Source organism: Phoenix dactylifera, chromosome 18 (assembly GCF_051530095.1).
Source record: "Phoenix dactylifera cultivar Ajwa chromosome 18, Ajwa_hap1_PhDact_Kaust_v1.1, whole genome shotgun sequence".
Classification (NCBI taxonomy): Eukaryota; Viridiplantae; Streptophyta; class Magnoliopsida; order Arecales; family Arecaceae; genus Phoenix; species Phoenix dactylifera.
This window is the reverse complement of record NC_143207.1, coordinates 14,376,818-14,399,312: the sequence shown is the minus strand read 5'-3', so window position 1 is coordinate 14,399,312 and position 22,495 is coordinate 14,376,818. Positions and strand designations below refer to the sequence as shown.

Below are 22,495 nucleotides of genomic sequence, written 5' to 3'. Positions count from 1 at the left end.
GGCTGAATTGGAATTGGGCCTGCCCCGCCAGTGGCTGAATAGCAACTGAGCTTGCCCCGCCAGTGGCTGAATAGTAACTGAGCCTGCCCCGCCAGTGGCTGAATAGTAACTGAGCCTGCCCCGCCAGTGGTCGAGTCTGACTTCGCAGTAGCATCCGAGAGAAAAAGGACCACGGCATGCCGGGGGGCACGGTTTCATATGCATATAATATGAAAATTTTGTGATTTGCACTACTGCTTTGTTTAAATTGCATACTTATTATGCCAGGATGATTATTAGATAAACATGCATGTCAGCTTCTCAAAACCCTGATTTACATGTTTAGTCTACTGGTTGATCCGGTAGGATTATGCAGGATTACTTACTGAGCCGTGTAGCTCACATCTGTTTATGTTTCGTTTTCTTTCAGATCCTCACCAGTGATCGCCATCAGATATATTTTTATTTTGTTACAAAGCTTCGTATTTTTGGAGAAGCTTATATACTTCTGTACATTTGAATAGCATAAAAGTTCTGTATTTTTGGTTTCAAACTTGAAGGTTGTACTGCAAACTTTTAATATATATATAAGGATGAATCCTTTTTTGGCTACCTGTTACCCCTGTATGAGGCTGCGTGCTACTGTGGGCGATAGTCGGCAATAGCACGGCCGTGTCACGGATCCGGATCCGGGGCGTGACATGGATCAGCCCCAGCCGTTCTCAGGTAAACTTGTTTCTATTTCCCAACTGTAGATGGAACGTCGACCTCCTACATCATTTTTCTTTTCCTGAATAAATAAAAAAAGTCATAGTTCTTATGAACAAGGGTTGTGCTTTTGTTATAATGGATTGAAGAACACACACACAGAGAGAGTTGATCTTAACTAGCTCTGTGGACGAGGTTTCCAACATTATACCACAAGACCAGTTCTTATGAGATCGCTAGGGCGTAAAATGCAGCCTGGTAGATTTATCGGCAGACATATAGAAGAAATATGATGAGATATAGTCAAAATATGATAAGAAATGTCTTTGATCTCTAGAGAAAACTAATAGCCCAAACACGCATCCTAGTAAAGGCACATATTCAAAAAAAAAAATCACACTACTCCTGGCCTCTACCCAGCCATCTATCTGAAAGCAATCAGTTTCTAGATCTGAACATAATATCAAGCAATTGGAACTAGATTTCAATCAGAAGGCTCCTTGAAATGGGAAGACATATTATCTACAACTCAACATCCGTTTGGTATCAACTAAACAATGACATGACGTATGGGAAATCCAAATAGTAACAAACATTTCCGGTGGAGATGGCCGAAGTAAAACAAATACTCCTCTCTTTTTTTTTTCTTTTTTTTCTTTTTTTTTTCTTTGTTTTTGTGTGGAGGTGGAGTTGGGTGGTGCGAGGGCCTATGCGGCATATATTTAGTTTTACATTAGTTATTCGCCGAAGAAATCTTGAGTATTTATACAAAACTAAAGAGCCAAAAAAAAAAAGTTCAGCTAGTCTTTTTAGGTAAGATTATGTATTGTGACAAATAATATCAAAAGCAAACTCGGCCCATAGCCTATGTGGACTAGAAAACACTGCAACATGAGTTCATAGAGATTGACCACAAGCCGATCGTAGTGCTTATAATTAAATTTGAATAGATTAAAATTCTTAACCTGATGAGGACATAAGGACTTGAACAGGAATATGTGAGAACCATGCATGTATGTGTTTAGTCCCACAACGATTAATCGTCAAGAAGATCTTAGGTATTTATACAAGACTAAGGAGAAGAAGAAAAAAAAAAAAAAACCTTACCGTTAGTCTTTTTGGGTGAGGTCCTAAAAAAAACTGCACAAAATTTAACTCTTCATGACCGGAGAAATCTAATAACATATGATAAAGCAAAAGGAATTAAAATATGTAACAAGACAACAAGCAGCATAGATGGGTCGACAACAAGAATTGAATAGCATTGTAGAACAAGAAGACTGCAGATAGCCAGTTAAACGTTAGCTGGGCAATCAGTGTTAGCATGTATCATGTCCTCCAGTAGTCCTGACATACTAAAATCAGAATTTGACAGGGATGATCATTACCTAGCTTACCTTGGTCTCAAATTTTAATATGTGCAAGGTGGTGTCAAGCCATATAGTAAGCAAAGCTGGTCCACCAGTCGAAGAATTTTGCATTGATGCCAATTCACAAAGATAGATATGAACATAAGTTGATTAACTTAAAAATTGAAACCCCAAAAGGCCAATATAACTAGATATACAATCGAAGTTCCCAATTCATCTTATGCGAGTGGTTGCAACATTCCAGATACAGTATCAATATTGAATAAGATACAGTGAACAACACAAAAGCACTGATAGAATAGGCTAGGGCAACACTGTATGTCCCCAAAGGAGAACAGCTGGGAACAAGTTGAACTTGTAATGCAGAGTATTGCTACAGGATAGGTTGGCAAAAAGCTGACAAGCCATGTAACAAGTGGAATACTATCGCCAATACCATCCAAGTGAAGGGCTAACAACTTAGAATAGCTTCCACATTTGCTTACTGTAAGGTAACCAACTATTTTACAGGGACAAAGCCCTTGTGTCCAAGCAACAAAATTCATCAAAGTTTACAGGTGAAAAAAAAAATAGAACTATTCTTGCTAAGACCATTCCAGCATCAAAATCCTCTGCTCCCCACTCTTCTTCCTTTTCAGACTCCTCTTTTTATTCTTTTTTTCCTTAGGAAACGTGTAGAAATGTGCTTACTCTAGCAAAAGAGATGGGATTAAAGGGAAGAGAATAGCTCTGCATACTTCTCATTTTCTTCATCTAAGTTCTCCATTTCTTGCTCATATTCTGCATTAAGCTCTGCTGCTTTGTCCACATATGGCTTCTTTTCCTGTTTGCAAAGCATAAGATGATGAACACATCAAGAAATGATATAATTTTAGAAGGTAAAATCTCACATTATAGTATCAAAAGGAATCAGGGTTCTACTCACAATTATGGATTTCTGTGGGGGCTGCACCAGGAGCAGCTTGGTCTTCAGAACAATTCATTTCTGCCGGACCACTATCTTTACCGTCAGGGTCCACATCTCGGTGACCAGAGATCTCTTTACTCGGACCCTCAGGCGTTAGATCATCACTACAACTCTTGTTGGTAGGCTCACCATCTCTCTCCAATGTTCGACCAGGCAAATTTGAAACATTATCACAATTTAACCCAGTACAACAATCTACTGTCTCTTTAGCAGTGGAAGTTTCACAAGAACTATCTGTTTGAATAATATGAGCAGGCAAGTCTACTTGCTGATCCAGTTGATGGGTCTGTCCTGACACAGGAACATCTGACAATTTTACCGCAGTGCATTCTGCAATGTCATTAGCATTCTGAATTTGCTCTGATTTTTTATATGTAGCAACAGATCCCGTTACAGCCACTTCACTAACACCCCACTTGGTTTCTTGCTTGTCCGGTGCACATTCAGTTGCCCTGCATATGCTAGTCTCTGGTAGAGCAGTTGCTGATGAATGACAATTCCATATGGGATGATTGTTAATTTCAGCCACAGGAACAGTTTCACCTGGAGAACTATACTTGCTGGCAGAGCTATCTGGTTTCATTTCTGTCATGGATTGATCAACTGGAATACTTGCAGAAGGATCACACTCGGTTGGCTCGCCAATTGGAAATTCAGCAGTAATCCTAGCTTCAGATGCTTGCTCATCATTGCTGGCAACATTACTTGCAACCGAGGCAGAGAAAGAGTCTTCTTTCATTATTGACTCACTATGGCTAAAGTTATCATTTATTGCAGCAGTAGCACAAATGATTTCCGGGCAGACATCATTTGCAATAGACCCTGTTAAGATTTCTTTCGGTGTACATGTTGGCTTGCTTCCAGTGTCTGTTTCAGCCACTACTGGAGACAGTTCTTCGCCCTTAACTGCAACTGCTATCACAGGCAGTGAAGGTCCATCGCCAGCCTGTGTCTTCGGACTTTCCGAACAAGATTGATCGAGTGATGTTTTTTCCACATCAACCATAAGCTCATCCTTCAAAAGACAAGCATTAACTTCAGAACCAGGACGTACAGAACAGTTCATTTCTGTACTAGTCTGCGAAAGGTGATTATCATTGTCACTTTGCCTTGCATCTGCGATGACTTGCACAACTTGAGGACGGACACGAGGGACTTCACCAACCTCCACAATTTTTTCCTTCTCTTTGGCAACTCCAGAACTGAGGTTAGATGGATATTCACCAAGCTTCACAGAAATGAAATCAGATGGAGTTTCGCCAACCTCCACATCTTTCTCCTCTGCAAATTCAACACCAGGTGGGATGACACAGCTACTTGGATGCACAGAGCACATTTCTGTGGAGATCACATGTTCACTTTCCAACAAGGAAGTTTCTTTAGCATTAGTTTTGAGAACCTCAGGTCCACCATCTACTTGGCACGATTGAGATGCATTTCTTGTGCACAGCTGCTGCATGGCAGTCTCACTGGGTAGGTTTGCTAGTTGATTAACTGTTTTGCCTATTGCAAGAGTCTTTGGTTCTGAAGTCAGAATCACAGACTCCCCCGGGTCTACAGCAGTTCCAGCCTTGCACGACTCAAGTTCTATATCTGCATTGTTCTTTAATGTAGATTCCACAGGATCATGTAATAAGGCACTGTTTTTATCTCCTGTGGATGATTCAGGTACCTCTGTCTGTGTAAAAGAAGTTTTACCTGTAACATTCCCTGCTTCTGTGTTCGTTGAAGATGATCTGATAGTGTTTAATGGCAAAATTTCGTTTACACCAGGGGTTGGTGATTTAATAAGATCAACATCAGTACCAAGCACATTATCTTGGACCAATTTGATTTCTGATTTGGCAGTTGCAAGAGTTGTCCCACTCACACTGGCAGATCTTTCTTCAATTGCACATATATCAGAGTGCCTGTTAAATTGTTTGGATAGTTCTGACTTTTCAGATGAAATTTCCATCTGGGTTGAAGGAGTAACAGGGACCTGAATCTCTGGCAATTTCTCTTCCAAACCAGAAACAGTGACAAATGTACATGCTTTAATGTTGTCAGTCTCCTGTTTCTCTCTCACAATGACTGCCTTTACAGATTTTCCCTTACTCTCCACCTTCTTTGACCCTTCTGCCTGCTTCAATCCTGCAAGTCGAGCACGGCGTTCACAAGCTGCTGTTGCTGAATTGCTTCTATTTCTTGGTTCGCGAGAAGTGGCCTTTTTCCTTGTAACTGAAGCCTTGGTCTCAGCTACTCTTTGGGTTACATTAGGGACAGGAGAGCATTGCATTTGACCTAAAGGGACAGCAACCAGTATTTTTCCATGCTTCATGCTCTCAGACATCATAGCTGGCCCTATGTCAAGGTTTACATGTTCCTGGTGTTTGATGACTTCAACAGGCGTCAGGCACTGTAGCTGATCACTGGAGGTGGCTTTGTCACTACTTGCACCACTCACAGGACTAGCCAGGGCATCACTATGAGGTTCTACTATAAGGACGTTTTGAAGGGAAGCAACATGTGACTTTTCAACTAATTTGTGCTTCTCACTGGATTTAACATCAGGACTTGTTATTTCAATTGGTTTCTGCTTCCCACTAGATTTAACATCAACACTAGCCATTGCTTTCTGGGTGCTCACAAGAGAAGAATCATCTTGTTTCTCAGTTGGGCTCTGCTTCTCAGTTGACATGACATTAGAACCAGATGTTATTTTCTGGGTACTTCGAAGAGAAGATTCATCTTGTATTTCAGCTGGTTTCTGCTTATCAGTAGATACCACATCTGTCCCCATATGATTTCTCTCTTCTTTCAAATCTTGTGCAAACACAGGCATAGCAGATGCAAATGGCCCAGACATTTGACCTGGACCAGCTTGCCCCACAACACCTTTCACATTATCATGCATATTTGACTGCATGAAGCTCATACCATCCGCACTTGCTGTCAATTTCATTCCAATAGAAGATGGTTTAGTCTCAGAAGCCGGCATTCCTCTTCCTACTCTCATGTCCACAGCAGGTAAAGCGTTCTTAAATTTCTCTGGTACTTGTGCTGAACTGGAGGCTCTGCCAGAGGCAGTGTCAACAACTTTCTGCAATCTTGAAATTGGGTTAACCTGGTAGCCTGTAGGAGGAGCATTCGCAATTCCTGAACTTTTATCAAAACTTGGACTCTCTTGGGCAAATGCAGAAATTGCAGATTTATTATTTGCTGCTTCGATACCCTTTAGAGGTCCAGTAACTGTATTAGCTTGAGCACCAGCAGCAGAAGACATGGACTTCTGTTTTCTGCCATGCCCTCGAGGTGTTTGTCCACTCTGAGTCTTCCGACCCTTAGCTTGAACTGACACGGCAGGGCCAGGTGATGTCAGAAAGGCAGTAGTTCCTACACCAACCTCATGCTGTGTATGCCCAGTAGTTTCCTTTGTAGAAACAGGATCTAGTACAGCAACTGTTGAGGAAACAGCAAGATTTTCTCTCTGAGTTCCCATTTCCTGTGCGCTGATAATATTTGATGGCAAAGCAGCTGGAAATGGTGTGACATCTGTAGCTGATCTCTTTGGTCTACCCCTTCCCCGTTTTGCTGGAGGTGGTGGCTCCTTACATGGCTGCAATGACTCTTTGGATGTAGCCGAGGGATTTTTCGATGAAGATGACTGCACCTCCAAGGCACTCACTTTAGGGCCACTTGAATCTTTTGTCGCACTCGGATCTTTTGGTAGTTCTGTAGGTTGGGGTGAATCTGGGGAATCAACCTGACAAAGTTTTTCGAATTCTTCTTCTGTCCACTGATCTTCATAAGAGCGGACCTATGGGAAAATTAAAAAAGAATATCATTGAAAATGTGTAACTATAGACAACTTGCTCTGAGTTGTATGTGGATTGTGCACACCAACCTCACGAGCCCGTTTACCCCTTCCATATTGCTGTGTGTCAGGGCCCCCAAGATATTCACCTTTTCTTTTTACATTGACATTTGAGGATTCATATATCATCATAGCTTTGTAAAAAGGCTTCAGGTCCTCATCTGTAACAAGACGAGAAGGCAGCGGTAACGGCTCCAGCCCTTCTGTTGAACTTCCCTGCACCAATCTCTGCCATGCTGCCTGCAGGCATTTGAGAAGTAACCACATCACTAAGCATAAAAGCATATGTACGTTAGATTTTAAGTGTGTTGCCAACAAATAAAAACAGATACTAAATGTGCATGAATTAGCAAGGAATGGCAGACCATCTCTTCTTCATGCCTTTGTTTATCAACAGATTCAAAAACATCAATCTCAGATTCACTGCAAACAAGATCAACATACATGTTAAATTGTAACAGAACAGAATAAAGGCTTATTTACCTTCAAATTTAGCAGCTATAATAGATTTCCTCATCTTAAAAGGGTAATAGAGTAGTATGTGATATATATAAAATGTTACCTGCGGGCTAGGAGATCATTGAGAGCATCATCATCTAAAACAGGAGCTGCCTCTTCTTTCTTGCACTCCCTAAGGAGGGACTCCAAATATTCCCTTCGATCTTCAGCACTGTAATTTACCAAACCAAAGTTATCAGAATATCAAAAACTGTTCGTTCTGACTCTTAAAAGTCATGGACTTTTAACACAAATACCTTGTGTTATTGTCAAAAAAGCCTGCAGTTATACTCTGATTAGCAACACCTAGTTTGTGCTCAGCTGCAGCTCTAACTTGTTCTTCTACAGTGCGAACCTTTATCATAGTAAACATAAGAAATATATCAGGAAACACAAACTTCTGAATTACATAACAATCAGCATACTGAAATCATTTGTACAATTGAACTCTTTAGAACTAAAATTACAATAATGAGCTGGAAGAGAATTTGAGCCAAAAGAATTAGAAAAGCATAGTGGTAGGCCACTAATATCACCAAGTATATTTTACAATACTCGCAAAAGGCAGTGATATGCTAGAACCTATATGCAGGGACTGAAGACAATAAATTCTTTAGACAAATGTAATGCTCAGTAATTCAAGATATATAACAGAATATCATATGAATATGGATAGACAGGGAAAAAATCTGTGTATTGTTTATAAAAATAATAATAAGCAATAAAGAAATGGTAAGGAAGTGTACGATGGCTGCATGTCAGAAATAGAAAAGATTGAAATAGCACATGCCTGTGCAGTGCTAGTCTGGCACAGTTATGGCACATAGAGTGCCCTGCTGCACAAGGTAGCATGCTAAAAACTGACATGCTGGCATGCAACCTGCTAGGCACCAATTAGGCACTGGCATGATACATGCTGGCTCCCACCAACCAACATGACCAGCTTTTTAATGTATGCATTCCAATTTTATCGAATGTCTCCAAGGAGACGACCATTCTTTTTAATCTATGAAAATAGAATTACAATGATTAACAAGCTAGCCATAGAAACCACAGCATATAAGTAAATAAGAATTTCATGTCTGTTCTTGCATAACTTTTTTATATGAACAGCCATATCTAATAATCAAAATTATCAAACTATTTTCATTTTTGAGGAAGATGTTTACGCGGTCATAATATTCTATCATGACAACAAAAACAACTTGAATAACTTAGTAGCAATTTTGGATGACTTAGCGCTACAGAAGAATTAAGTAAAATGAACCTAATGCTACTAACATAATTGACTATATAAGAGCTTTCACATGACAGTATGCTAGACGGAAACAAGAGGAATATATTTACAATAAAGGTTAAATAAATGGATACATCAAGAATTTGTTAAAGGACACAGCTTTAGAGATTGTTTGACCTTGCAACTTATCACAGTAACCTTGAAATTAAGTGCAATCTCCCTGATTACAGGGACAGACTAAAATGGAATATATGCATATGTGAGAAAGAGTGAGCATGAATAAGGTCAGGAACCCAAACCAAATGCAACCAACTAAATGAAGAAAGTCTAGGCATTGAAAGAAAAGATTCCTACATATGAGAGGTGGAAATCCCAGCTCTACATGTAGTCTTAGCAAGCTCAAATGTTGACCTGTGCAGAAGTGGCCTGCCCACCTGGCCCGTAAATAGGCAGGCTTGGATAGGAACTTCTGGCCTGTAAGAGCAGGGCGTAGATATAGAGGTCAAATCAACATTCAGACCCAGCCAAAAGAGAGATTAGGGATGAAATGGAGAGTCCCTCAGCCATCATCCACCCTATCAGCTAATACACACCTCTCCCTTGCTCCCTCGCTTTGCTGGAGCAGCAAGCACCTCACTAACCTCCTCTCCCTCTCCTTTCACCCCGGCAATCCCAGCTCCTCAAATCTCCTCTCACCTAGGTCTAGTCATTCATTATTTGTTTCTGTAGATGCTTTGTTGCAATTTCTCAAGTTTATCAATTATTTATTCTTTAAAGTCATAGTTCATGCACTTGTACTTAAGAATGTTTATTTTCTTGTATCATATTTAATAAGTTTTATTTGAATGAAAACTCATGTTCAGTTGGCAACCCTCTAGGTTTATTAGAAAACTACTTTTCGTAATTTTGTATTTGATACTCAATTATTATACTTTTACCTGTAAATGGATTGCTAATTGCAGACCCATCCCAACCCAAATATGAACATTTTGGGTTGGGTCTGGGACATGCTTGACCTTGGCCTGGCATGAATGGCTTGTAGGGTATAAAATTCTTCCCATGTGCCTGGCCCAACTCGATCTGATTAGACAATCAGTTGAGACTGGATCCAAAATCATGACCCAAAACGTAACCAGGTCAGGTCCAGGTCCCACCCAGTTGCAGATTGACTACCAATTATTAGTCTCCTCTTGTACCCTCTTTACCTACAGGCCGGATCTTCTCCTGCTTCCGCCATCCATATATTAAATCCCCTCTCAATGGCGTTGCTTCAGGGATAGGGAGTTTGGGTAACATTTGGTCAGTTAGGCTCGGTTAGGTTGGGCTGTGGACTAAGAATATAACGTTGGACCAGGTTCATAATGCAAAAATTAGGCCCAAGTGGGACCTGGCTCAAGGCAGCATATGTTGCCTTGAAGTTGATATATGGACCAGCCCGAACCAGCCCCAACCCAACATATGCTCAGATCTACTCAGATGCAGTCGTCATATCCATTACCATTCAACCGCTAATAATGGTTTAAATAGATCCCTCACTTCCACCTGACAAATCAAAACTCATTTATCCTTTAACCATATATTTTGGGAATGTCAAGATAATCAAGTTTTGGAGGAAAAAAAATTATCTGGACCTGCAACAGGTGTCAACACTAGCAGAAAGTTAATCATACCACTCATAAGCCACTTCAAAACAATACCAACAACAAGGGTTCTTATAAGCTATCAATATATGAGAAATTCATGATTATCAATTTGCATTTATTTGCTTATGGTAACATAATGTCATCCAGCACAAAAGAGCTAAAGAATGAGTCGAAGAGGAGTGAACACAAATGCTTGAGAAGTTTCATTAAAGAGCATAATACTAACCGTCTCTAACCGTAGAACAAGTACATCCTTCTTTTGGCCAATCCTATGGGCCCTTGCCTGTGCTTGGAGGTCAACCTATATATACACCAAGCAGAAAGTAGGCATCAAGACAGATGAAAAAGTCAACAAACATACAGAAACTTGTTAGACAGAATAAGGTATTATAAATTGCCTGAGGATTCCAATCAGTGTCAAATATGATGACAGTATCAGCTGCTTGAAGATTTACTCCTACGCCTCCAGCTCGAATACTACCAGACGTGGGAAATAAGTAAACTATTTCAGGTCTTGTTTATTCAGCTATAACAACCGAAGAGAAATTAGCCAATAATTTTTGCTATTAATCCCTAATGAACAAAAAGAGAGAAAGCTGGCAGATCCCCTATCCATTATTAAGTACACAGGAACCTTAGCAGAAATATAAAAAATTCTGAGTCAGGACGATTGAATTCCTCGATGAGAGCTCCACGTTCATGTCCTGAAGTGTGTCCATCCAGACGAAGGTACTTATAACGTTTCCAAGCCAGATATTCCTCCATAACATCAAGCAATCTCGTCATTGTGGAGAAAAGTAGAACCTGCAGCAATGTCAGTCTAAATCATACAGAATGTAGTATCACCATAATTCTTTCAAGACAACAACAGTTGCATTAAAATGTATAGCGAATTTCAGGTTGAACTAGTTAAAAGCATGACCACCATAGTGCTACTCAGGGACCCATAAAGTTCATAAATTTTGCAAGCATCAATAGAAGGTTTTAAAATACAACAACGGCTACACAGATCCACATGCCTACAACTAGCAATAAAAATATTCATGCACAATGAAAAAAAGTAAAGTGTTCAAGGGAATAACCTATGATGGTTATGAAATCTAATACATCAGAGTTCAGGTTATATTATAATTATGATGTAATAAATTTAGTCTACTAGAAAGAACTAGAAGCATATAATTGCCAAACATATGAGTTCAATCTGACTCATCCTACAAAAAAAGTGATTTTGTAGGGTTCATATATAAAACATAGGTGTTGTGACAAAGGGCCCGCTAAATACTTGCGAGAGGAAAGTAAGAGCAACTCAGTAAACAGCACACTAAGTGAAATAGGGTACGCCAACCCCCTTTCCCACCCCCTCCAAAAAAAAAAAGAATAAAAAATTACAAGTAAACACAATGTTGGTGCGGAACCAGATTTTCTCATTCCAGGGCTGAGGACAAAGCTTATGATAAAGCAATTGACCAGAAAGCAAAAGTGCAAGTGGTTGCATGATGGAAATGGTATGTACTTAGCTGAATATAAAGTTGATATGATGTTGGGTTCATAAGACAAATCAATATGTTGCTCAAGATGCATGACCACAAATGAGGAGTCACAAGCTTTACCAACAAAAAAAAGCAAAAAGAAAAAGAAAGAAAGAAGCAATGCGGGAGGTGCTAAGGCATGTTCATGTGATGATTGAGAAAGTATCATGAGGAACTAGCAAAGCTCCGTTGGTATTCTGCAGCAACGAATCATTGAAATCTAAATATATCATAACCATGTGACCTGGACTCTAAAGGAAGCTCAAAGGAAAATTCTGTGTGGCCAAACTGACCCTCTGAAATCGTGGCATCCATAACATTGAAACGTAGACTAGCAATGGTATCAAACGGGAAATCCACCAATGTAGAAAAGAACCATAGTAATGATAGTGAGCTGAAGAGTTCAAATTGGAATCTGAAAGGCAATGAGAGGAACCATCCGAGCCGAAAGACTGACAAGATGACAAGCAAGGTAAATAGAGCATGGATATCAATTATAGGAATATTTTGCCAGCCCAAAAGGGTGAATCGTATTTACAGATCTCGAAAGAACCAAAAGATGGTCAAGAGTGATTCAGAAAAGCAAAGGTGGATGCCTAGAGCAAATTGTGGGGCCCATAGGCATCCTATGACAAAATAAAGAGAGGCAAAAGAAAAGCCATGAATAAATGCTGTGAATCGAACTTATTGAGGGTATTGAAACCCATATAAGTAAAATCCAATGAATGGAGCTTCCTTAAGGTATTAAATCTCATACAAGTAAAATGCAATTACCAAAAGGAAGTAAACAATAAATTTATAAGTGTGAAACAAAATAGGATAGCTCAAACAAGAATTATATTAAAAAAAGACCAAGTATCAACCTGTTAGCAAATCAAAAACAAGTAAAGGGACTTCAATGTTTTCTAATTGAGCGGAAAAAAAACGAGGAGGTTAAATGCCAAGTCTGATCCATCAAAACTTGATAAGAGTTATTAGCTGATTGATGAGAAAGAAAAATAGAAAACTCAAACAACACCCTCCAAAATCCAAAAAATATGGCGAATTGAAAATCTCAAAAGAAATAAAAGCCAGATAAAGAAGAATGAAGAGTTGGCAAACACGGAACTTCTAATTAAAAATGTACGAGATTTTCTTTTTCAATCAGGAAGTTAACTAAACCAAACAAAATTCAAGTTAAAATAAAGCCAAACTGGTAGCTAAAATGAACAGACTAATCAAAACACTCAAAAGAAAGCTAATGAATAAGGACATAAAAATCTTTAGAAAAAGAAAAAACTTAAATGGCCTAGAATGAAAGTAAAAAGAACCTATAACTAGATTTGGCATGGCTCAAGGCCATTAACAATGTTAATGTTGTCCCAAGATGTGGCACCAGGCATTTAAATGATGGAATGAGTATGAAATGGAAGTAACAATAGGTAGAAGAAGAAACAACTAGAGGAGAGAACAGGAGATAGGAAGGCAAAGAGAACAGAGTGAGACTTGCACAGCCGAAAAGCCTAACCTCTCTTCTTACTTTAGTGCATAAATATAACAAATATCCCTTAAATGGTCATCAGTTGCTTAAATAGATTCCTATTAGAAGTTATACAAATATTCCTTGACACTTATGATTTGTTATTACAGCTAGCAGTAATTATAATATTATAGACCTATTTATCTACCTATCTACCTATCTCGTATTACTACTATTGTAGCATTTATTATATTTAATATCAGCATAACTATACACATGAACAAAAAGGTCAAAAGTAAATGCCACATTTAAACAAATATAATTTGTGTAGACAAGTTCCATTTACATAAGGAAAAACATTGTGAAGTTTCACCTACCCGATGATCAGTTGTCCTGAGCTTGGGTAGCAAGCGGTCCAACATTTCAAGCTTTCCACAAAGTCTCACAAGAGAAGGCAAATAATGTTTAGGTAAAAAAGTATCAACCTGCAAACACGGAAAAAAAATAATAGGGAAACAAGTCAAGCAAATTTACTAGATATTTAATAGCTGAAACTTGCCTCTTCAGCATGAAGTTGACTGAGGTATGGGTGATTGCATATATTGCGCAATTCCATCACAGTATTATGTACGGAACGACCCTGATTGAAGATCATAGAAAGATTCTGTGAAGTAATGGCAAAAACACAAGCATGGCACACAAAGAAGAGGGTTAATGAAAGCACCTTTGAATTTCCAATTGAACCAAGATTCTCCTCCACTCTTTTCATTAAAAGTTTTTGATAAGCAGAAGCTTCGCATCTTATTAGCCTTTCAATTTTCTCAGGCAACTCATTCTCAACCTAAGCAAAGAGAAATGTCCAAAAAAGCAGAAATTAGCACAAGAAATCAAGATTTATTTACAATAAAAAAAAATTGGAGACTATTACATGTACAGACTAGCTGAAAATCAGAAAAATAATAGCCAGAAGTCTATACAAACCATTCAATTCAAGGTTTTAAATCCCATAGGATAGGGCTACCATGGTTTTGGAATAGGGGAAGTCCCAGAACATGCTGATTAGGATGCTGGGACAATGGTTCCACAGCCCCATCCAACACGAGACAATACCCGTTCCCGGCATATCCTCCGGGATGTCCCACCAAGATTTAAAACCTTTGATGAAATATCAGATAAAAATGCATCGAAATAACTTTAAAACTCAGTTGCAATTTCCCCAAAATTTTCTAAGTTACCCTATGACAAATTGTCTAAAGTAGGACTGCCCAACAGTCTTTCAGAAATTAGGATCCAAAAACCGACTTAAAAAAGCCCTAAATGTCAATACAATTATGACAAGAAAATATAAATTACACAATTGACTCCAAGAAGATTTAAAATAGACCCATACAACTCAATAAAACAACAAATTAGCTATAAAAAAAAATCTAAACATACTTTGATATTTATCTGCCTTGATGCCACCACCATGAAGATCTCATCCATGATATATATATATATAATGTCTACATATCTATCCCACAATAACAACTCCATAATTGGACGATGAAGTCATATCTGTCAGATAAGACCATGGTTGGTCATACCACACCGAACCAACAAACCAAACTACCGGGGGAACCATGATGGTTCACCCTGTTGGCTCGAAACAAAGGCCGACCATAGATTAAAACCTCTACATGTTTATCGCCTCCCCCCCCCCTCCAACCCCCCAAGGTGCTCGAAGCATTAGGGTAAAGGTTTTCCTCGACCCTCCTCTCTCTCTCTCGCGCGCGCGTTTTGCTAGGGTTAGGAAGGGTTTAACCCTAAGCCCTCCCCCTTGCTCTCTCCCTCCTGCTCTCTCCCTCCCTCTCTCTCTCTCTCACTCTCTACCTTTCTCCTTTTCTCCCTCTCCTTGTTTTCAGTACACCTTGGAACGACATGGTACAGACATGTACCCTGTCAAACAGGTCATCATCCAATATGCCCTCCAGTATATGGCGGTGGCTCAGTCTTGTTCATCTCAATCAATTGTCACGGATACTCAGATTTCTTAATGAAGGTAAATAAAAATAGGGTCTTGAAAATTGTCAAGGATAAGCATAACACCTTTCTAGTGGTTACACCTTGTGATGGACTTTCTTTTTGCAGATATTTGATCTGGTGTTTTAACATCATAATGTCAGATAAACCTTGACCACTGTTTTCCCTCGACCAACAAGCCTTTAATCTCTGTCTCCTCGGATGATGCATTTGTTAGCATAGATTGTCCAAATGAGTGATCCACAACTTTCAACTCTCCATCTGCTAGATCTTTGTCAACAGAATGTTTTGTCACAGTTTAATCTTCAGCTGTTGGATTTGCAGCTGATGCCCCTAGATGCTTCAAGATGGAAATAATCTCACAGACTGATACAAGATCCTTCATCTTCCACAAGCCATGCAGTCACTTAGCATCTCTCTCCAACTGACCTTGGAATTTCCGCCTCGTATTGCCTAGTCTTCTGCAGTATATTAACTTTCACTGACAACAAAAGGTTGAGCACATAATAGCAGTTTGACAAGCCAGCTTTAAGTTCATGACATTATTAAGAAAAATGCCCTAACTTAGAGTTCCACCTCAATTTTCAAAAGTTAAATTTCCTCCCAGATGCTGACCCCAAATAGTTGGGAAAAGGCTGGATGGTAACTGTACAGTTATGGTATATGTTTCACAAGATGACAGGAAACTAGCAACTGCTGGTGGGTTTTGCTAGATGTTACAAGTTACCATCAGTCATCCTCCAGAAAAGATGAAAGTTTTATGTCCAAAACAAATGAAAACAATGCCATAAAAGAGAATTTGTGATGACATGTAGCTTGGCAATGGCAGTACAGAGTATATCCATAAATTCAGAAGCAAGAAGTCAGTTACAAAATTGTGGAGAATTTGTATGAAGTTGCATGCATAGTATACAGTGGTGACCAGAAGAAAATCCAATGTCAAATATATTTTCTAGATAGATGTAATATGCATTTAAAGCATCAACATTTTAAAAGAATGACATTAATCATGAAAAGGGATGAGTCCCTGCAGAAAATTAGCATAATATGAGCATTACTCTGACACAAAGCAGACCTTGTGTTTCACAAGTTCAGAGTTACTTAAAAAGAAAAGGTATAATCTTGATATAAACCTAAAGGTATAATCTTGACATAAACATACACAATGCAATTGCAGACCTTATGTTTCAGCCTTCGAAGTACAAAAGGTCGAAGAACTTGGTGAAGGCGGTTTATAATCAAAAGATTCTCCTCCTCAGAAAGTAAAGCCTGCATATGTGTGACAGTATTTATGTTAATAAAAAATGAAAATACCATCATAATTTAATATCATAAATTTAAAATTAAAAAAAAAACTTACTTCATCAGGATTGTTATCACCGCTACCCTCAAATGGTTTATTAAACCATTGTGAGAAATCCTCTGATGAGTTGAAAATATTAGGTAACAAGAAATTGAGAAGTGCCCAAAGCTCCTCAAGATTGTTCTACATAAAAAATTGGCAGGTGCTATCAGCAAAAGGAAATTTACTATCAGATTATAAACAAAACTTGAGTGTACAGCAAATTGTTTCGGTAAAGATTAAGGAAAAAAGATATATCAGCATAGAACAGCAAACACTTAGAGATGACATCAAACAATGCTTAAGGACTTAATAAATAGGACACTAAATGCAACTAATAAAAGGAAAAGAACATTGATGAAACAACCAGTCTTGCTGGGATAAAATTCAAAATGAAAATAATATAAGTAAATAGCATAACAAGGGGACAGATCCAAAGATGAGTACAAGACAACCTGTAGAGGTGTTCCAGTCAAGAGCAAGCGGTGAGAGCTCTGGTAATGCTTCAAGTCTGCATTGAGCTTACAGGATGCATTCTTAATGCGATGGCCTTCGTCAATTATTATATAATGCCAATGAATTTTGCTTAACTTTGGTCTATCATGCTTGTTCATCAGGTATTCATAAGTTGTTAGAAGAACATTGAATTTCTGATGAATGATCATTTCTCTGCAGAAGAAAGAGACAGTCAAGATTCCTCTCCCCATAAAAAATGGCAAAACAATATTCTTCACAACAATGTGCCATTACTTGAATAATCTACGCCTCTCTTCAGGAGGACCAGCATATGCAATTTTGTTTACACCAGGTGCCCAGAAGCTGATTTCAGATTCCCATCCAGGAAGTACAGATGATGGTACTACAACAAGAAATGGGCCCCTATCATTTTTTGTTTCCATAAGATAACATATCAGAGAAATGACCTGTTAATAAGAGGCTTGTCAGTTTCTTCTTGCATGTTCAGGACACGAAGATAACAAATGAAACTCACAGAAAGAATCAAACAAACAGACATAATATCGCACTAAGCCATACTTGAACAGTTTTTCCTAGTCCCATTTCATCTGCTAGAATCCCATTCAAGTGGTTATTGTACAAGGAGACCAACCAACGCAAACCATTCATCTGATACCTATAACCGAATGGCAAAAATCACATTAGTTGAAGTTTTCATAGAATGCTACACTATGACCCATAATCAAAGATAAAAGTTACTACGAAAGCAACTGAAAGTAAATGATAGTAAAACTGAATCTAAGTATCACTTACTCCCGCAATTTTCCACCCCGAAGAGAGATTGGCTGCTCATTTATTATCTCTTTTACACTGAAAATACATAATATTCATCATATTATAATATTTGAAAACAAATGGTTAGTGAATATCACTAGAATTTTACCAGAAATCTTATGAAAAAAATCAACAGCCAGCAATCATGGATATGTAACCTCTAAATAAGCAAGAAATAGAAAATTTAAATCAGACATTATGAGTACCTGTGAGCCAACTTATAGTATTTTTCATTGCTTTCCAGATAATGCTGCAGCACGGGGAGCCAAAGTTAGATGGAGATATAAACCATCCTATAAAGTACACAAAAACAACTTACCTGAGCCTGGTCGCATTCATCTTCATCGTCATCTGAAAAATCATTCTTCTCAACAAAATTAACTGCTCGGCTATCATCCATTTCCATCTCAAACCGCCTTGACATCACCTTAGCATCTTGTAACTTTGAACCCAGCTTCTGAAGATACTTCTCTGTCTCTTTGAGGAGCTGTTTAACGCGATCTGATTTTGCATCCTATACAGAAACACATGGATGAATACAAAAAGAATATGAGTTACAAATGAAGCAAAGTAACTACAAATAGAATATTGGTACCAACCTGAACCATTCTCAAGTATCCCTCCACGTCATTGTTCTTTAGTAGATTAATCTTCTCACGCTGGATCCTGTCAATCTTCTCTCGATGTATTCGTTCCTTCCTTTTATGGAACTCTTTCACATATCTGTTGAAACCCTTCCAGCGCTCTCTCTTGACCTTGAAACAGTCCTCTAGTTTCTCTCTGTAAATTCAGTGCGCAAGGTCTGACATCAATAGTGCTGGCATGCTACGTGAACAGCTGAAACAATAACTAAAGCATAATACAAACTCCAAAAAGTTTTACAATGAGACTATTATAGGTATTGAAGATGCTTCAGTTAAAAGGAAAAAAGTTGACTGTTGTGAGATAATTGCATGATAATACCCACTTATGGATTTCTATTTCACCAAAGAATTCTTTCTGTCTTTCACGAATTCGCTTTTGCCTCTCTTCCTTCATTTTCTGTTCAAATTTTTCAAGTTGCTTCATTCTCCTTCCATGTCTATGTTTCTTGATTGATTTCAAACGGTCCATGTCAGATGTGATTGGTTTGAAAAAATCATTCAGAAAATCACTGCCCAGTGGAAAAATAAAAGTGTCAAGAAAGATAATTTGAAAAACAGAAAGTGCATACCAAAGAAAAGGTTGGAGCAATTAAATTGATAAGACATTATGCCAAGGTTCACCATCTCGATACCAGACCTTGTACCACTACCATCCTATTACAGTATCGGTATGCGGTACAGTATGAGACAACAAGACTTACCGAGTGTCGGTATGGTATGAGACTGCATACCAGTACAGTATGCCCGGTACAGTACGGTACTAAATGGATACAGCAAACCTTGCATTACGCCCTTGCTAAGTATTACAGAGAGCTTTATTCAAAATATGTATCAAATAAAGAGCTTAGGCACCTGCGTAAACGACGTTGAAGCTGCAGAAGTTGAAGCTTTTTCAATTCAATAACACTTTTTGTCTTGGCAGAGAGATCTTCTGAGGAACTCACATTTTCCTGATTAAGAAAATAGATTAGAAGGATATTTTACAATACAAAAGAAAGGAAAATAACTAATGTACAACACATAACAGATCTGCATCTAGAGAATTATAAACAAACATCATATTTTATGAAGACTTGCCAGATGGATCTCAAACAACAGGAAGATATATAATCAGGGGGCACCACCACATTAGTACTTACTGATCCAGAAGAAAAAAGGGTTCATGATACAATATAATGGTTTCCCATCGCAGCAATTTTTTTAGAAAAGGTTCACATTTCCTTTCCACTTCTTCAATAGGCAGGGCAAGAACAATGTTGAACAAGAAAAAAGTTTATAGAAGCAGAGGGGGGTGAGGGAGGACGCGGAGGAGGTTACAAGGACAATTAAGGAGATGAGACAACGAAGAGAAAACAAATCAAGAAAATATGAACAAAGATATATATTTGGTCCTTATATTGAATACCATATCAGTAGCCATAAGGCATATCATGTCCAAATATTATTAACTAATTCAGTTCTCACTTGATCTTTTTTACAGTGCACATCAATATTGTACCACAAAAATTACTTTAACATTAGTGCACATTCAAGAGATAGGATAGGCTAATGGATGTAAATTTCAATACAAAATAAGCAATGAAAAGAAACCATAAGATATCAAATAATTCTGTACTATCTTAAATTCTTAATGGTGCAAAAATGAAACGTTTCCTAGAGATGAATTGATCAAAGTTAAATAATGAAACTTTAGAGTTGCAGAAAATATGGAGGGAACAAATTGTGGACTGCATTGAAAGCATGATCATATATTAATATTATGTATTCATATGTTATGCTATATCATAAAACATACTTAAACCATGTTGCTAATAAGCACATAATCGCCAATATCTATAAGGGTAACTAGAGTCATTTGCAATCTATATTATAGTCTAACAAATGGTATATAATGATATGTAGCAATCTGTACATATAATTATCAAGATTTTTGAAATTGCATAGGAGGAAGCCATTTTCTACATCAGTCTGCAAATGTAAGTTGTTATAATGATTATAACATGTATTAAGTAATCATAGTCACTAGTCAGTAAAGGGTTCCATGTTATCATTCATAAATGTGAAATATACTGTTTATACATTCAAAAAGTGACATTTCTTGTTTTTTAAAAATATTAGAAAAAGATCTAGACTTAAGAAACAAAAAAGCAGGCACTCATCTGCCTTTCTTGCATATGTCTATGTTTATGCATGTATTTTGCATCTATGTTGCATTTGTTAAAGGAAGTGTAAGCATCAACTTTCCTAGGCAACTACCAAACCACTGGCTCAAACTGCTTACGAGGAGTTTGTGCTAGTTAAATGTACATATCTATGAATGTAGGTTCATAACCACATAGAGCACATAGAAAGCAAACGGCTCAAACAAGGAAGAAAGGACAAAGAGAATACATTGCAAAACTTAGAAACAATACCTAACATGAAGATGACTAAACCAATCTTCATACATACTGATAAAATCTATCATACAGAATTCCCAATTGTTCAATTTAGAAGAAGTCATATATCAAACTTATCAGGCACCTCCCATAAGCACATTCCGGAATAATGGCTTCTAAGAAATGACTTTTATCAGTAGACGTCCAACTAGTGTGAATTGGTACAAGTCTTGCAAATTTTTATTTGTGAAGACTCATAAATGTCATCAAAAATTTAGATGATTCTTATCGACCAATGTGATGAGCATGTATTTAAAATATGCTTTGTTTTAGTATTTGATTGAGGTCAAAAGTATGAAAATACCAACCTTAGAAGGCATGTTTCTCGCAATAACCAGTAAACTGTGATAGGCAGGCAGTCAAAAGAAAAGTTCTAAACAGTGCCCGAAATAGCTCCTGTAAACTCTGTTAATTCTGTGTAACCTTTCTACTTGCTTTGGAATGATCGACTTTGGCAAGAATTTCATTCCAAAAAAGTAACCGTGGAAAAGATACAAATTTTGGAGAACAACTTTCCCAAACCATTTATACATGACTCTAGTATGGTCTTACATAAGGAAAACCAAGAAAAAAATCAGATAAAGGGCTATTTCAGCAGCACCATATATGTAAGAGATAAACAAATTACTAAAAATTATCCACTAGAACAATTGGCTTGTCATAATAATGGCTACTGTCAGCTCCTTTGTTCACTGAAGCATTACATAGTTTCAAAAATCTACAGCTAGATGATTTTCTAAAACTTATAGCAAGTCCTAGACCAATAAAGGAACATCAAATGGACCAAGGAGATCTAAAAGGAAGCATAGACCTCTCAGCAGTAATCTTTGGAAGTTCAAGATTGATCATTCTAACACTCATTGAAAGTTTAATGACAACCAAAGTAAAATGATACCCTCGGTTTGGTTGGTTTGCTCAAGGTAAGATTAACCCGACACTGCATTATTTGCTTCAAGCTACAAATTTTAAGTTCTGATCCACCTGATCTAGGTTTCTCCTACTCTGAGAATGCTTAAAACTATAAAAGAAAAAAAAGAAAAAAAAAATCTTAAGAAATGGGTTCAGCTTTAGAATTTCAAGGGAAAAGACAAAACAGAAATGTGAAACAAAATCAGGCCCAAATAGGGTAATATCTTCTTTCCACATATCCTATCAAACTGGTTCTACAGAAATCTTCATATTTTACACAACATTAAATGTTCCAAAATTTTAAACCATGTTCCAAGCTTGTGCTACTCTTTTAATACTGACCACCAACTGGCACTGGAAATGATGCTTCTAGCCACCAAATCACATGCAGTTTAACAGTTACAGAAATCGTGACTTCAAGCATGAAGAAGCTAACCGAATTTAACCCTGAAAAAGATAATGGACTCAAAGCCTCAAAATGTTTGATCCAAAAAAATCCCAGTAAACAATCACGTTTAAATCCGACAAGACTAAGAACGATGACTATATTCCAATTCAATAAGATGTAATGTTTCATTAAAACATTCATATTCGGATCGAGAGC

General features: G+C 37.8%; 1 protein-coding gene across 4 annotated transcripts in view; it reads right to left on the bottom strand.

The window, feature by feature from the left end:
- Nucleotides 1-2,361: 2,361 nt before the first annotated feature.
- The window catches only part of LOC103717336 (uncharacterized), a 34,754-nt gene continuing 14,620 nt past the window's right edge, over nt 2,362-22,495 (bottom strand). For all 4 annotated transcript variants that reach the window (XM_088714298.2, XM_008805669.6, XM_008805668.6 and 1 more), the window contains exons 8-30: nt 19,397-19,494; nt 18,868-19,053; nt 18,500-18,680; nt 18,220-18,414; nt 18,107-18,150; nt 17,880-17,936; nt 17,646-17,742; nt 17,361-17,533; nt 17,066-17,279; nt 16,629-16,754; nt 16,448-16,537; nt 13,971-14,087; nt 13,806-13,886; nt 13,624-13,731; nt 10,893-11,062; nt 10,657-10,735; nt 10,485-10,559; nt 7,636-7,733; nt 7,443-7,550; nt 7,246-7,303; nt 6,911-7,120; nt 2,983-6,823; nt 2,362-2,880 (exon numbers count right to left, since the gene is read on the bottom strand). In XM_088714298.2, the coding sequence (XP_088570424.2) occupies nt 2,879-2,880; nt 2,983-6,823; nt 6,911-7,120; nt 7,246-7,303; nt 7,443-7,550; nt 7,636-7,733; nt 10,485-10,559; nt 10,657-10,735; nt 10,893-11,062; nt 13,624-13,731; nt 13,806-13,886; nt 13,971-14,087; nt 16,448-16,537; nt 16,629-16,754; nt 17,066-17,279; nt 17,361-17,533; nt 17,646-17,742; nt 17,880-17,936; nt 18,107-18,150; nt 18,220-18,414; nt 18,500-18,680; nt 18,868-19,053; nt 19,397-19,494 (6,408 nt within the window). In that variant the 3' untranslated portion in view covers nt 2,362-2,878. The remainder of the gene's footprint in view (nt 2,881-2,982; nt 6,824-6,910; nt 7,121-7,245; nt 7,304-7,442; nt 7,551-7,635; nt 7,734-10,484; nt 10,560-10,656; nt 10,736-10,892; nt 11,063-13,623; nt 13,732-13,805; nt 13,887-13,970; nt 14,088-16,447; nt 16,538-16,628; nt 16,755-17,065; nt 17,280-17,360; nt 17,534-17,645; nt 17,743-17,879; nt 17,937-18,106; nt 18,151-18,219; nt 18,415-18,499; nt 18,681-18,867; nt 19,054-19,396; nt 19,495-22,495) is intronic.